Source organism: Drosophila serrata, unplaced genomic scaffold (genome assembly GCF_035046125.1).
Source record: "Drosophila serrata isolate PLE 108 unplaced genomic scaffold, ASM3504612v1 contig_204, whole genome shotgun sequence".
Taxonomy (NCBI): Eukaryota; Metazoa; Arthropoda; class Insecta; order Diptera; family Drosophilidae; genus Drosophila; species Drosophila serrata.
In genome coordinates, this window is record NW_028257102.1 from 388,069 (window position 1) to 400,556 (window position 12,488).

Sequence of the window (12,488 nt, forward strand, 5' to 3'; positions counted from 1 at the left end):
AATGAAAAATCTACCATAACTTAGCCAAAAATGCATTAATTTCAATTCGGAAAGCAATTCTGTGCTAGTTTTTATTAGCTCAATAAATCGGCGTACTAAATTTAAAATTTAAGAAAATTAAAATTATTAATTAAAAAAAAAAAACGATGCAACCCCTTATAAAAATTTGAAAAAATTTAGAAAATTTATTTTTTGTCCGGACATGGCTAGATTGACTCGGCTATTGATGCCGATCAAGAATATATATGATTTATAGGGTCGGAAACGATTCCTTCACTGCATTGCAAGCTTCTGCATGAAATTCTAACACCCTGCAAGGGTATTTATTAAGAAAAAACTTGTCTTAATACATTTAATCATGTTATTAAATTTATATTTATTATTGTATAATTATTTTCTATTTTAATTGTTTCTTTAATTTGCTATAAAAGAATTTAATTTCGATTGTGCTCATTTTGTTATCGGAGAGTCATCGGTTTCTTGTTCATCTCTAATCAGCTGTGCAATGCGCTGGTATGCGTGGGTGTATGTGTACGTGTTTGTGAGCCAGTGGATTAGAAATAATACACAGTTTTCGTGAGAATAGTAGGCCGATTAGCTTAATTAGAACTAAGTTTAAAGTTAATTAGTGCAATAGTACCATTCTCCCTGGCCGGACATCTATGTAGAAAGCGGACAAACGTCCGCATATCGCGTTCGTGGCAGCTTTCATTCATCGAAGTGTGACTTTTCACAGTATTGTTTGCTATTGCTCGGCAGGAGGACGTGCTGTTTAGTGGGTCAAAACGTTCCATTGCATGCCCAGACATGAGCGAGGTTCCGGAGAGCAGTAAAAAGCGTCAAAAGACGGTGAGTACTATTTACTAGACATGGCGTCCATAGAAAGAAAGCCATAGCAAACATTCTGTTTGAACAAGTGTCCCCAACCTTCCTCCTCCCTCCGCTTGGTGGGAGCAGCAGGCGTCGGGTGGATAAATTGATCGCTGTATTTGAACAGCCTTTGGCTAATGCGGGGCACTCCTCCTCCATCGACCATATGGAGACACGTAATACGCAAAGTAATATTGGAATTTACGCCCCTTTTAATCGAAATCTTATCTGTGATGATGAATAATAGGGTAGCTAACGCCATTTCGGCATCTACGACAGGTCACATAGCTTCAACCTTATAAACTATGCATTGCGCTGCTAACATTCCATATTCATTTCAGTTTATAGTTTCTATATACCGAAGGCCTTAGTGCAAGCCACAAAAATGTCTAGTATGCAAATATGTTCATCAAAAGATTGTTTAATCAGCACAAGCCTTATCTTTCGACTCAATTGAAAGTGCACACCTTTCAATTTCGCATTCCGAACTGTTAATTAAGAATTATGTACTTACTATTCTGAAATTCATTAAGGTACTGATCGGAAAATACAAATATTGTACTTGAAAGAGCTACAAATATTTAAAACTATTTCAAAAGTCCATAATTTAAATTTTCTTCGTGCTAAGCGCTTAATATAAGATATAGTTTACAACCCCCCAGGTGCAGATACTTCACAATCTTTAAACTAAAAGCTAATAACATTGTTTTACGACTCTTGCGCAACATAATACAACTGGGTACATATTTCCTTAGTGGCGTCAACTGGTTACCACAGCAAATGTTATTACTTTGGCTTAAACAGGTTCAAATTAGAAAGAAAGTCTTCCGCGGCAACTGCTGCAGTCGCACAAGCGAATTGTAAACAAGTCGGCGAGATGAACTCCTCCTCTTGGCCAGGCTGTGAAAACTTGGTCAACAGGCCAAGCCAGCGACATCTCGCTGGCAAGTTGAATGACCACAGAGTTATGCTCTTGTCTCTTTGAATCATACTCATACCAACAAAATTTAGCAATTATTTGGCAAAATATCTTCCTTGTAATAATATTAAGTGTTAATAAGATATAAATCGTTGGACATTTGTTTATTTAATTGTGGGTTTTTATTGCCCTTTTAACTTAAGCATTACGTGCTGACTTTAATGAAGGGAGATTACTTAACTAAATGACTTTTGCAATGGAAATAATTAAACAGAGTATGCCAGTATAACTTCTCTTAATTATTATTAACCTTAGTTAAAGATAAAACCCCATCAAGATTTGATTAGTTTAATAATTATTAATAATTAATTTCTTTTAATTTTTTTTAGTTGGGTTTCAAACGATTTAATCGACTAAATAGTCCAAAGTCCTGGGTTATTTTGGTTACTGCAAACAATCGTAGTACTAAATTAATATAGATTTAAATTCTAGGCGTCGCCTACATCCAAAAAAGATCATGTGTACTTAGCTGTTTTGCTTGCAATAAAAAACAAAACGAAATATCTTAGCCAAATACATTCATAAACAAGTTCTTATATGGGCCAGTTCCACCCAACATTACCCTCTCCGCCAGTGAAGGAGATCTCTGGCAAGTGCCAACGTGTAGAGTTGCCTCTCTGCCTCTGGTCTTGGGTTTTCCTGCATTCCCAGCCCCAGTCGCAGACGCAGCCCGTGAAATTTCAGTTGCAGTTTTGAGCTTCGGCGAGAAAGTTCAGCGTTTTTTGGCGTTCTGTGTCTCTGGTTCGGGACTGGGGCGGTGCTGCGACTCGGAAACTCTCACTTGGTTAATTATCAAAGAGTACATATTGTTGAGTTAGTCTCCCGCTTTCTTTTCACTCGACCAGCGTTTGTTTCGATTGTGAAAAATGTTTACCCGATGTGCCAATTCGCTTGGCCACTATAACAATAACAATACCACTGCCTGTTTCTCGTCCACGATGATCTGTCCGCCATGTGTGGCGGAAAAGCCAGGTGATGCGGTAAGTTCCATGAAGCATCATGTTGGCCAGGGATTGTGTTAAATATATACTTGAGAACTGTATAGATGTATGTCATTTTATATCCATTATCTCATGGCCAAAGAAACCAAATAGTAATCTATCAAAATGATAAAACGAAGGCGAGTAAAGAACCAAAACAGAGATATAACGATGAACAACAAAAGATAGAAAAGACTGTGCAAACATTTTCTCCATATGGGGGAACCTTGAGAGTGGAAATGATGCGAGCGTGAAACGTCAATCGAGAGACCAGAGTGAGATTATAGCGATGATTATGGACTCTACTACTCGAAAGCGACCTCTCTCCTCCGCCTCACACTCTTCTCTTGGGGGCTCCCAGTACCTTTTCAGGCGGAGCTCGCCATATAAACACCGTAAATATTATTGAAAACTTTCAGTTCGCTTTCAACGCTCGTCGCGTGTCGTCAGTCCATGACGGAAACCGTTTCGCATCTGTGAGAGTTTTGTTTTAAGCGCCCAAATCTGTTAGTTTAGCAACAGATCGAGAGAAATAGAACAGCTCCCTCCTACCAATCAATTGTCTTAGAGAAGCGTTCAACAGAAACCATGCCGAATCCCCCAATTGGATTTTATCCCCACATAAAGAGAAGGGTAAGATCCTAAGGAGATTTAACGATAAGCAATAGAGATAGTAGATATACCCAGCACAGCACAAAAGCGTCGGACAGATAGTAGAAACTAACTTATTCTGATTAAAACCTATATCAACGAAATCATTAAGAGCGAAAAGGGAAACTACCATTTGTGTTGAGAGTGAGAGATCAGCGAATGGATCTGCCTCAACCTGGCAGAGTGACCCAGTTTTAAATCACTTGCAAAGTACGCAGAAATAATAAGTTTACTGTGGCATATATTATTAATAATGTGAGCTTTGTAATAACAATTTAGTTTTAAACAAAAATGGAAACTAACTTCGGGAAGCCCATGTTTAAATACCCTTGCATTTTGCAAAATAATCGAAAATCGATCAAACATTTTTCTGTGAAAAATCAAAGCTTAACAAACTCATAACTGCGCCAAAAACGCAGTTATTTTAATTCGAAATTAATTTTAAACCATATATTTCTGATAATTTTCAAACGAAACAAACCAAATCTAGCAAAGAATTTTGGTAGTTACTATACATTTCTTAATTCTATATAATATGGAGTATATGGCTTCTAATTAAAACATATGTATATCCATAGTTTACAAAGGTAATATTTCTTGTTTTGGAGTAAAATTACACACAACCAAGACAAGTTATAAATAACGACGAACACTATTCACTTGGAAATAGAGACCCACTGAAAGATAGAGACCCATCATCCGTATCGCAAAATTCATTCCAGATTCTGCACACACGAGCTTTGGCTTCGGCTTCGGTTCTGACTCCCAGCTCCGGCTGCGGAAGGTCAACAAACTGAGCTCTGAAGAGCTAGCTCAGCAGGAATTATCGCCCTGGGGTCAAAAGCGAACTATTTCAATGGGGCTCGGAGTTCTTAGGTTTACATTTTTGGCTTTGTGGCCGGCAAAAGCTGAAAAGAACCGCCTCCGGCAGAGGCAATCTCTTGACATGAATATTAATTTATGATAATTTCGAAAGCTAAACCCGATTTTTGTTCCTCTGTTGTGCTTGCAGTGTCTACAGGTGGCAACGAATGTGACCGAACAGAAGCACCATGTCACCCGGGAGACGCGAGGCAAGAATTTGGGCCTCTGTCGAGGCTTTCGAGGATGTACCGTGTGGCTAACTGGTGAGTGTGGAGAAGGGTTCTTGTTGACACACAAGTTTCCAAAAAATTTGGAATTTATCTTAACGTTACCCATATTTATCGCAGGACTCAGTGGCGCCGGCAAGACCTCTATCGCCTTCGAGCTGGAGGCCTATTTGGTGTCCCGTGGCATCCCCGCTTATGGGCTGGATGGCGACAACATTCGTACTGGGCTGAACAAAAATCTGGGATTCACGCCCGCCGAGCGCGAGGAGAACATCAGACGTGTGGGCGAGGTGGCCAAGCTGTTCGCAGACAGCGGCGTTGTGTCCATCTGCAGCTTCGTGTCTCCCTTTGCCGATGACCGCGAGATGGCGCGCAAGATTCACAAGGATGCAGGCCTCAAGTTCTACGAGATCTTTGTGGACACACCGCTCGACGTGTGTGAGACGCGCGACGTCAAGGGACTGTACAAGAAGGCGCGCGAGGGCGTAATTAAGGGCTTCACGGGCATCACGCAGGAGTACGAGCGACCCCAGAAGCCAGAGCTGGTGGTCAACACGCACGGATACACAGTGCGCGAGTCCATGCAGCAGCTGGTGGCCCTGCTCGAGCAGGAAGGCATCATTCCGCGCTCCCTTCGCGACGTAGACCAACTGCCAGAGCTATATCCCAGCGAATCCATTGCCACGGAGGTGCTGCGCCACGAAGCCGAGTCGCTGCAGGCCATTGAGATCAGCACCGTGGAGCTGCAATGGGTCCAGGTATTGGCCGAGGGCTGGGCTTATCCCCTGCGCGGATTCATGCGCGAGGACGAGTACCTGCAGACGCTGCACTTCAATACACTCCAAAGCGGCTTGGATGGTTCCTATCGCGAGAATCACTCGGTACCCATTGTGCTCAGCGCCTCAACGGCGGACAAGGAGCGCCTGGACGGGGCTTCCTCGTTAACACTCAAATATCAGGGCAAGGCAGTGGCTATTCTACGCCGGCCCGAGTTCTATTATCAACGCAAGGAGGAGCGCCTGGCCCGCCAATTTGGCACAAGCAATCCGGAACATCCGTATAGCAAGCAGGTCTATGACTCTGGAGAGTATCTGGTTGGTGGCGATCTGGCTGTGATTGAACGAATTCGCTGGGAGGATGGTCTAGATCAATACCGGCTGACGCCAAACGAGCTTAGGCGTCGCTTTAAAGAGCTAAACGCCGACGCCATCTTCGCCTTCCAACTACGGAACCCGATCCACAACGGACATGCCTTGCTCATGCAGGATACCCGACGCCAGCTCTTGGAGCGTGGCTTCAAGCAACCAGTGCTCCTGTTGCATCCCCTCGGCGGCTGGACCAAGGACGATGACGTGCCGCTGGACGTGCGTATGAAGCAGCATCAGGCTGTTCTAGACGCAGGTGTTCTGCGACGCGAAGACACTGTGTTGGCCATCTTCCCCTCGCCAATGATGTACGCCGGCCCCACGGAGGTGCAGTGGCACGCCAAGGCACGCATGAATGCCGGAGCCAACTTTTACATCGTAGGACGAGATCCGGCGGGTATGCCTCATCCAGACAAGAAGGCCTATCCCGATGGCAACCTGTATGACGCCACCCATGGAGCGCGTGTGCTTAAAATGGCCCAGGGCTTAGACAGCATGGAGGTGAGTGGGAGAAGGGCACTTGATCAATGTAATTATGGTATTTCACGTTTTATTCTTTTTGTAGATCCTTCCCTTCCGGGTGGCCGCCTACGATAAGAGTGCCAGCAAAATGGCCTTCTTTGAGCCTCAACGCAAGGACGACTTTGAGTTTATCTCGGGGACCAAGATGCGTACCTTGGCCAAAACTGGAGCGAGTCCTCCGGACGGTTTCATGGAGCCCGAGGCGTGGCGCATCCTATCTAACTACTACCAGAACCTGCCGCAGGCGTAACAGGCGGCAACATATGCCGGCAACCAGCAACGTGCAATTCCTCCTTCTAGTTATTAGCTTATGTGTGTGCTTAACCTTTTTTTGAAATTTATGGCCGCTATTTCAGAGTTATCTTTATCACAAGGAGAAAAGGAAGAGGCGAGCATAGCCACAGATGATTGTGTGCTGTTAGTTGTAACTTCTTCCTTCCCTTAATAGGGATATTATCTTACTTATTACAAAAGCATTTTCAGACCAAAATCCGAGCCTGTGTCCTATCGTGTGTATATGTTTGTATGTTGTGCTCCCTGCTATTGAAACGTTCGTATCGTACAATCTACTTGTATCTTCTACACCTAAGTTTTCCCCATTCTTTGTTTATCTTAAGCTAAATGTCGTCCAACCATTTGTGGACCGTTTTTTTAAATACATATATAACAAATTAGTTAAGAAAGAGTTTTATTAACACTCAATTATATTATTAGTGAGAGAGTTTCAACATTGGTTGATTTGATTCTTATGTTTTTAGGCAGAATTATATACCTTTGCAGAGAGTAATGTAATTTTAATCAATGAAGGAGTCATTTCAGACCCTACAAATCATATATATTATTAATTAGCATTATTAGCCGAGTCGATCTAGCCATGTCCGTTAACATTTTTTTTTTTTTTCAAAATTTCAAAAAACTAAAAATAAAAGTTTGAATTGTAAACTGTCAGGGTATTCAAATTCGGCTTCCCAAAGGGATCTTATTTTCCTCTTTTTTTTTATATATAAACTGATAGCTTATCGCGCACCATAGTCCAACCCCGATTTCTTATACTTTTATTCAGATTGAATTAGGATTTGCTCCCATTATGTTGTTTTATACAATGCATTTGCTTTCGAATCTGGTGCTAATCATCCTCTTGATCTGTTTGTTCGGATCTTTTCTTAAAGAAACTTCCTCTCAAAGTTTACAGAACGATGATCTTATTGTAAGTAGATTTTAGTAAAGAACTGGGAATTTGTATAATACTTGTTGATACCACAGATAATTGAACAAATTAACAATGAAGCTGCCAACGGAATCGAGGGCTCCGACTCTACGGAACAAATCAAATCGCTCCAGATGTCAATAGATACCTTAAATAACATCATCGTAGAGGCCAGAGCGGACCGAGCCTCTCTCAACGAGATTAAAAATCAAATGGTCGAATGGCATAACATAATTGTGTCTATAGAACAGAAAAACTTGGAAGCTGATAATCTTCTGAAGACGCAGCTCGACCTCAACGACACATGGAGAAGCTATAACGAGAGAATAGCCAATAAAGAGGCAGATGTTGAGAAGCTGAAGCAGGAAATTGAAGTCCTCCAGAGAAAGGCCCAGGAGGATGCCGTAACTATTAGGGAGCTCAGGGAACAGCTGGAGACGCAGACACTTCTCGCTGCAGAGTGCCTGGAATGGTTCCAACAGAGCGGAGTCCAGCCTTCCGGATGTTTGCTTGTCGGTCAGAGAACGGCCATACAGACCATTCAGATTCCAGGAATCCATGATCCCTTCTCAGTTCTTTGTGATGCCGATATTGTCGGACCCGGTTGGACAGTCATTCAGAGACGCCTGGACGGCTCGGAGGATTTCTACAGAAACCTAAGCGATTACCGAATGGGCTTCGGAAACTTGACTGGGGAGTTCTTCATTGGCCTGGACAAGCTCCACCAGCTAACGAAACTCCAGCAGCACGAATTGTTTGTGCGCCTCCAGTTCTTTAATGGATCCACCAAGTTTGCCCGCTACGACAACTTCCTGGTGGGTGGGGAGCATGAGGACTTTGCTCTCTTAAGTATTGGTGAATTTAGTGGAAGTGCACCAAACGCTCTGGTGTGGAATCTCAATCGAAGGTTTAGCACTCTTGACAACGACAAGGATCAGATCATCAACAGGAATTGCGCAGAGGATTGCCACGGGGCCTGGTGGTACAGTTTTTGTGGTGACACGTAAGAAAATGTTTCTTTAAAATAAATTCATTATTAAAAACTTGCACTTTACAGGAATCTTAATGGTAAATACTATCTCGAGAGAAAAATCCGTGGTGAGGACAATATTATGTGGGCCAAAAGCCATAACATTATATCGGTGGATATGTTAATCCGTCCTAAACTTACTAATTCATAAAACTCTGAAATTCAATTACGCTACAAACTAACTCCTTTTTTTGCCATATAATAAATAAACCTTTCAGTAAGAACTTCTATTCAAAATTAAAAACAATAAAAGATTAATAAAAAAAAGTGCTTTAATAGATCCCAAACAAATTAAGATTGTTAATCATAAGTAATAGCAACAATTATAAATAGAACAGTGGCTGAGCCATCTTAAAATTTCAGTAAAAAGTGTGGGTTTCCTTTGGTTTTGCACAAGATTTATTTTTATAAAATTGTATACCTTTAATCATTAATATTACAAGTAATTAATATCAAATATGCATTTAGTTATCATTTAATTTCACATTATTTACTTTTTACTGCGCTATGTATGTATGTTGTTTTTTTATAAATGTTTTTATTGCTGTCAAGGTCGATCGATTAGCTCGATATCGTGTTGAACTCTTCTGCAACTCTCCATTGATTATTGTTTATTTATTTATCAGAAGTTGCGGTTGTGTGTGGCAAAAATAAACGAAAATAAATAAAGTAAAAACTAGCCAAATGAAATGTGTGTGAAGATTAAAAAGAAACAGATGAGTGAGCGCGGAATTTGGGGGACTACAATCTGGGCAATTGTGCGTTTGGACATTTCCTCCGTATTCGTATCCCTAACATAATGGCGAAGGGCGCTGCTGAGCAAAGCAAGGACAGGGGACAGGGGATAGACGAGCACTAATAATATGCATACACAGTACATACATATATATTTAGTTTGATTTACAATTAATAATTTACAAATCGAGAAAACAACCATGGCTGCTAGAGAAAATCATCGTAATTCCATAAATACTAAAACCTCTTTCGAGAAGGAGGGCGCGGGCGGGTTGGATTGGATTGGATTGGCTGCTGGATCCGCTTTCAACTCGAGTTATATACGCGTATACTATATACTATACTATATATTTCGTACACGGTCGTCATATACTTTATTTAATAACTGTTTCATAATGCAATTCGTGTTCTATTCCATTTTCGGCGTGTTCTTGTGGGGTAGGTAGGGTAAGGGGGATTAGAGCTGGCTGCTGCTGATGTTTACGTTGATCCGCCTATGGTTCCTCTCGGCTGTCGCACACTCAAACCTAACAGGAGTTAAGAAAACTACTACCACATACACTATCGTAATTGTTACCACCATGCCGCATCAGTGCCGAGCGCACGTTGTTGCCACGTCAAAGCATACTGCACCTGGACAGCCAACTGTCCTTCGTCCGACTGTCCATCGGTTTCAGTTGATGGCCCCCCTTAGGCGGGTTGTTCGCCTCCTACATGGACAAGGGGACGGGGGTTAGGATTCGGATGTCCAAAGAAAAGAACGCTCTCTCTTTGTCTGGGGCACTCACCATGCGCTTTTCCGTTTTCGCTTTGATATCGCTGGCGAGGGTGAGGAAAGCTTCTTCCACATTGATGCTGGCTTTCGCTGAGGTCTCCATGAACTTGATGCCGTACTCGATAGCCAACTGTTCGCCGCGCTCCTTTGAAACCTGAAAAAGTTGAACATATCGAATAGAAATTAGTAGCAGTAGTAGTAGAGAGCATAACATTCATTCATAACATATTTTGGCATACCCTTCCCGAGAATGTTCTTATATAAATTATGTTTAAGTACTTTTTGAGTATGGTGTATTATTCTTTAGACCTGACTCACTGGCTTTTGAATGTTGTTAGTCAACTCATCAAAATTTACTGACCCCTCGCTGTGATAAAGACTCGTTTGAAACCTATGAATAGCCATTTGTTTTGGTTTATTTACTCACCTGTCGCTTATCGTGCAATTCGCACTTGTTGCCCAGCAGCATTTTTTCGACATCGGCGGAGGCGTTCTCTTCAATATTCCTGATCCAGTTCTTAATGTTCTCAAAGGACTTCTCCTGGGTTATGTCATATACCAGCATGATGCCCATGGCGCCTCTGTAATAGGCCGTTGTGATTGTGCGAAAACGCTCCTGGCCGGCAGTGTCCCTGTAAGTGAGCAAGAGATGTGTTATTAGACATTATAAAATATAGCAAATATTCCTTATCACTCACCATATTTGCAGCTTTATTTTCTTGTTATCTAATTCAATTGTTCTAATTTTAAAATCGATACCTGTTACCGAAAGAAAAGAGAAGAGAACACGGAGATACATCATTAATTCAAATAATTTGGCGAGCGGCGGCCGCCGAACCTGTTTCTTGTTTGCTCGAGCAACCAATGACGTCGTGGAAAGGCGCAAAGAGCGAACCACGCAATTGATTAAAACAATGTCTGGCCGTTTAAGTAAATAGCCCAAAATGGGAATTGGTGTAAGGGAAACGTGTGCCAAATACGAAAATAAACGAAAACTATACCAAGTGCAAGGTACAGACTAAGTACACGCCATCTGAACGTTCTCAAGCCACTTTATCGTGCATATATTGAATAATTACACATTTAAATTTGGTGGGAATTGCATACTTGGGTGTGGAAGGCAAAGGATAATCCATCTCGATTGAATCTTTAACGACTATATAGTATGAAGCCCCCATTGCTCCGTTCTTGGGGTATCAATCGGACCTTTTTAGTGATAAGAGTTCCACTCCCTCCAGTACAATGGCACCGGTCGCTTGGTAGCTCATATTTTGTTATTGTTCCTATATGCGGGTGTGTAGATTCCCTTGCCTTGGGTATTATAAAGATTGCTCTCTCTCTTCACAACAAAGCGAGCCAAGGGAAGCCCCTCCCTCCCTCCCTTGGTATAGGAATGGAATCCTTGGCGCGGTACACAATCATTATGACGAATGCTTGGACAGCAGCAACGGAAAGAAAAGAACGTTGGTTGGCTGGCACAACATGAGTCACACGGCCGCCTGAGCTGAGCCCAAGTTGAGAGAAAAATGTTGGTGCGATGTGAGTTCATGCGAACGACGGCGTCATAATTAATTAAAAATCAGCAAGTCGCCGCTGGATGGCTGGGGGAAGATGTGACCAATTACCTATTGTGGATATAAACGTCGTGTTGAAGGCGTCCTCCGAGAAGCGGAACAGGATGCAGGTCTTGCCCACGCCGGAGTCGCCGATCAGCAGCAGCTTGAACAGGTAGTCGTATGTCTTGGCCATGTTGACGGTTTAATGGGAGAGATCACAGTTGTTCGTCACAAATCCCGCGATGACAAGGGTTACGTTACGCTAATGATGTGGGTGGACACGTCGCCTCCTTCGTGTGCCTGGCTAATCAGTGGCCTCCGTTGCGCTCCGATCCGTTCCGTTTTATTGGACACTAATAATTACGCTAATGACAAATGTATATCCCATATGCGTGCTGTGCCGTCGAATATTCCTAGACGTAACCACAGTTTCGATGATTTTCTCTCTCTCAGTTCAGCGCTGGGTGTGTTTGTGTTTGTGTTTTCGACGTTTCGGAGCCGTGTCAAAAATGGCGACGTAGTTTCAAAACGCTTCTGTCCCGTTTTTCGCTGTTTCGCTCGCGCGGCCTGTCCGGTGAGAATCTGCAAGGGCGCTCGCGTCGCGGTGTGCGGGTGTGCTGCGATGTTGTTGTGGTTAGGACGTGCAAATTAAGTTTAATTACTGCTTTCTAATTACGCCCGAATAAAAAAACTAGCAGCTGGGCTGTAGAGCTGTCAAAACGTCGATTACACTAGTTGTCCACCACTAGCGATTGATTTTACACTATCGTGATAGTTTAATAATTTTATATTTGTTCTCTACACGTTTTTACGTCATTTCTACTCTAGATTGTTAATACCAAAAACAAACAATCGTGGTATATTTTTCCAGTATCAATTTAGAGTTGTGAAAATATATCGATAGCAGCTACTAGTCTGCCTATCGGACCAGTTTTGATCAAAATACC

The 12,488-nt window shown here is 42.4% G+C and overlaps 3 protein-coding genes across 6 annotated transcripts; 2 read left to right on the forward strand and 1 right to left on the reverse strand.

Annotated features, from left to right (window-relative positions):
- Positions 1 to 482: 482 nt before the first annotated feature.
- Positions 483 to 6,912, forward strand: Papss (3'-phosphoadenosine 5'-phosphosulfate synthase). 3 transcript variants are annotated; one of them, XM_020946187.2, is made up of 4 exons: positions 483 to 849; positions 4,493 to 4,607; positions 4,692 to 6,217; positions 6,282 to 6,912. In XM_020946187.2, the coding sequence occupies exons 1-4, from the start codon at positions 808 to 810 to the stop codon at positions 6,486 to 6,488; spliced, it is 1,890 nt and encodes a 629-aa protein (XP_020801846.1). In that variant the 5' UTR covers positions 483 to 807; the 3' UTR covers positions 6,489 to 6,912. The 3 variants fall into 3 exon arrangements, with proteins under 3 accessions (XP_020801846.1, XP_020801843.2, XP_020801844.1); XM_020946184.2 differs by lacking the exon at positions 483 to 849 and adding an exon at positions 2,532 to 2,829; XM_020946185.2 differs by lacking the exon at positions 483 to 849 and adding an exon at positions 3,242 to 3,462.
- Positions 6,302 to 9,716, forward strand: LOC110178881 (fibrinogen-like protein 1). The gene is made up of 3 exons (XM_086829409.1): positions 6,302 to 7,445; positions 7,502 to 8,448; positions 8,503 to 9,716. The coding sequence occupies exons 1-3, from the start codon at positions 7,326 to 7,328 to the stop codon at positions 8,624 to 8,626; spliced, it is 1,191 nt and encodes a 396-aa protein (XP_086685535.1). The 5' UTR covers positions 6,302 to 7,325; the 3' UTR covers positions 8,627 to 9,716.
- Positions 8,857 to 12,390, reverse strand: Rab8 (RAS oncogene family member Rab8). 2 transcript variants are annotated; one of them, XM_086829410.1, is made up of 6 exons: positions 11,611 to 12,390; positions 10,684 to 10,744; positions 10,413 to 10,617; positions 9,999 to 10,139; positions 9,788 to 9,920; positions 8,857 to 9,737 (listed from the first exon to the last, which is right to left on the reverse strand). In XM_086829410.1, the coding sequence occupies exons 1-5, from the start codon at positions 11,732 to 11,734 to the stop codon at positions 9,828 to 9,830; spliced, it is 624 nt and encodes a 207-aa protein (XP_086685536.1). In that variant the 5' UTR covers positions 11,735 to 12,390; the 3' UTR covers positions 8,857 to 9,737; positions 9,788 to 9,827. The 2 variants fall into 2 exon arrangements, 1 of the variants encoding a protein (XP_086685536.1); XR_015270855.1 differs by lacking the exons at positions 8,857 to 9,737; positions 9,788 to 9,920 and adding an exon at positions 10,225 to 10,352 and having other exon boundaries at positions 10,013 to 10,139; positions 11,611 to 12,387.
- Between the last annotated feature and the right edge of the window lie 98 nt (positions 12,391 to 12,488).

Coding starts and splice junctions, on each gene's coding strand:
- LOC110178881 (XM_086829409.1), top strand. CDS start 7,326: ATGTTGTTTTATACAATGCATTTGCTTTCGAATCTGGTGCTAATCATC. Junction 7,446..7,501: donor TACAGAACGATGATCTTATT/GTAAGTAGATTT, acceptor TTGATACCACAG/ATAATTGAACAAATTAACAA. Junction 8,449..8,502: donor TACAGTTTTTGTGGTGACAC/GTAAGAAAATGT, acceptor TGCACTTTACAG/GAATCTTAATGGTAAATACT.
- Papss (XM_020946184.2), top strand. CDS start 2,716: ATGTTTACCCGATGTGCCAATTCGCTTGGCCACTATAACAATAACAAT. Junction 2,830..4,492: donor CGGAAAAGCCAGGTGATGCG/GTAAGTTCCATG, acceptor TTGTGCTTGCAG/TGTCTACAGGTGGCAACGAA. Junction 4,608..4,691: donor ATGTACCGTGTGGCTAACTG/GTGAGTGTGGAG, acceptor TATTTATCGCAG/GACTCAGTGGCGCCGGCAAG.
- Rab8 (XM_086829410.1), bottom strand. CDS start 11,734: ATGGCCAAGACATACGACTACCTGTTCAAGCTGCTGCTGATCGGCGAC. Junction 10,745..11,610: donor GACGTTTATATCCACAATAG/GTAATTGGTCAC, acceptor TTTCGGTAACAG/GTATCGATTTTAAAATTAGA. Junction 10,618..10,683: donor AAAATAAAGCTGCAAATATG/GTGAGTGATAAG, acceptor GCTCACTTACAG/GGACACTGCCGGCCAGGAGC.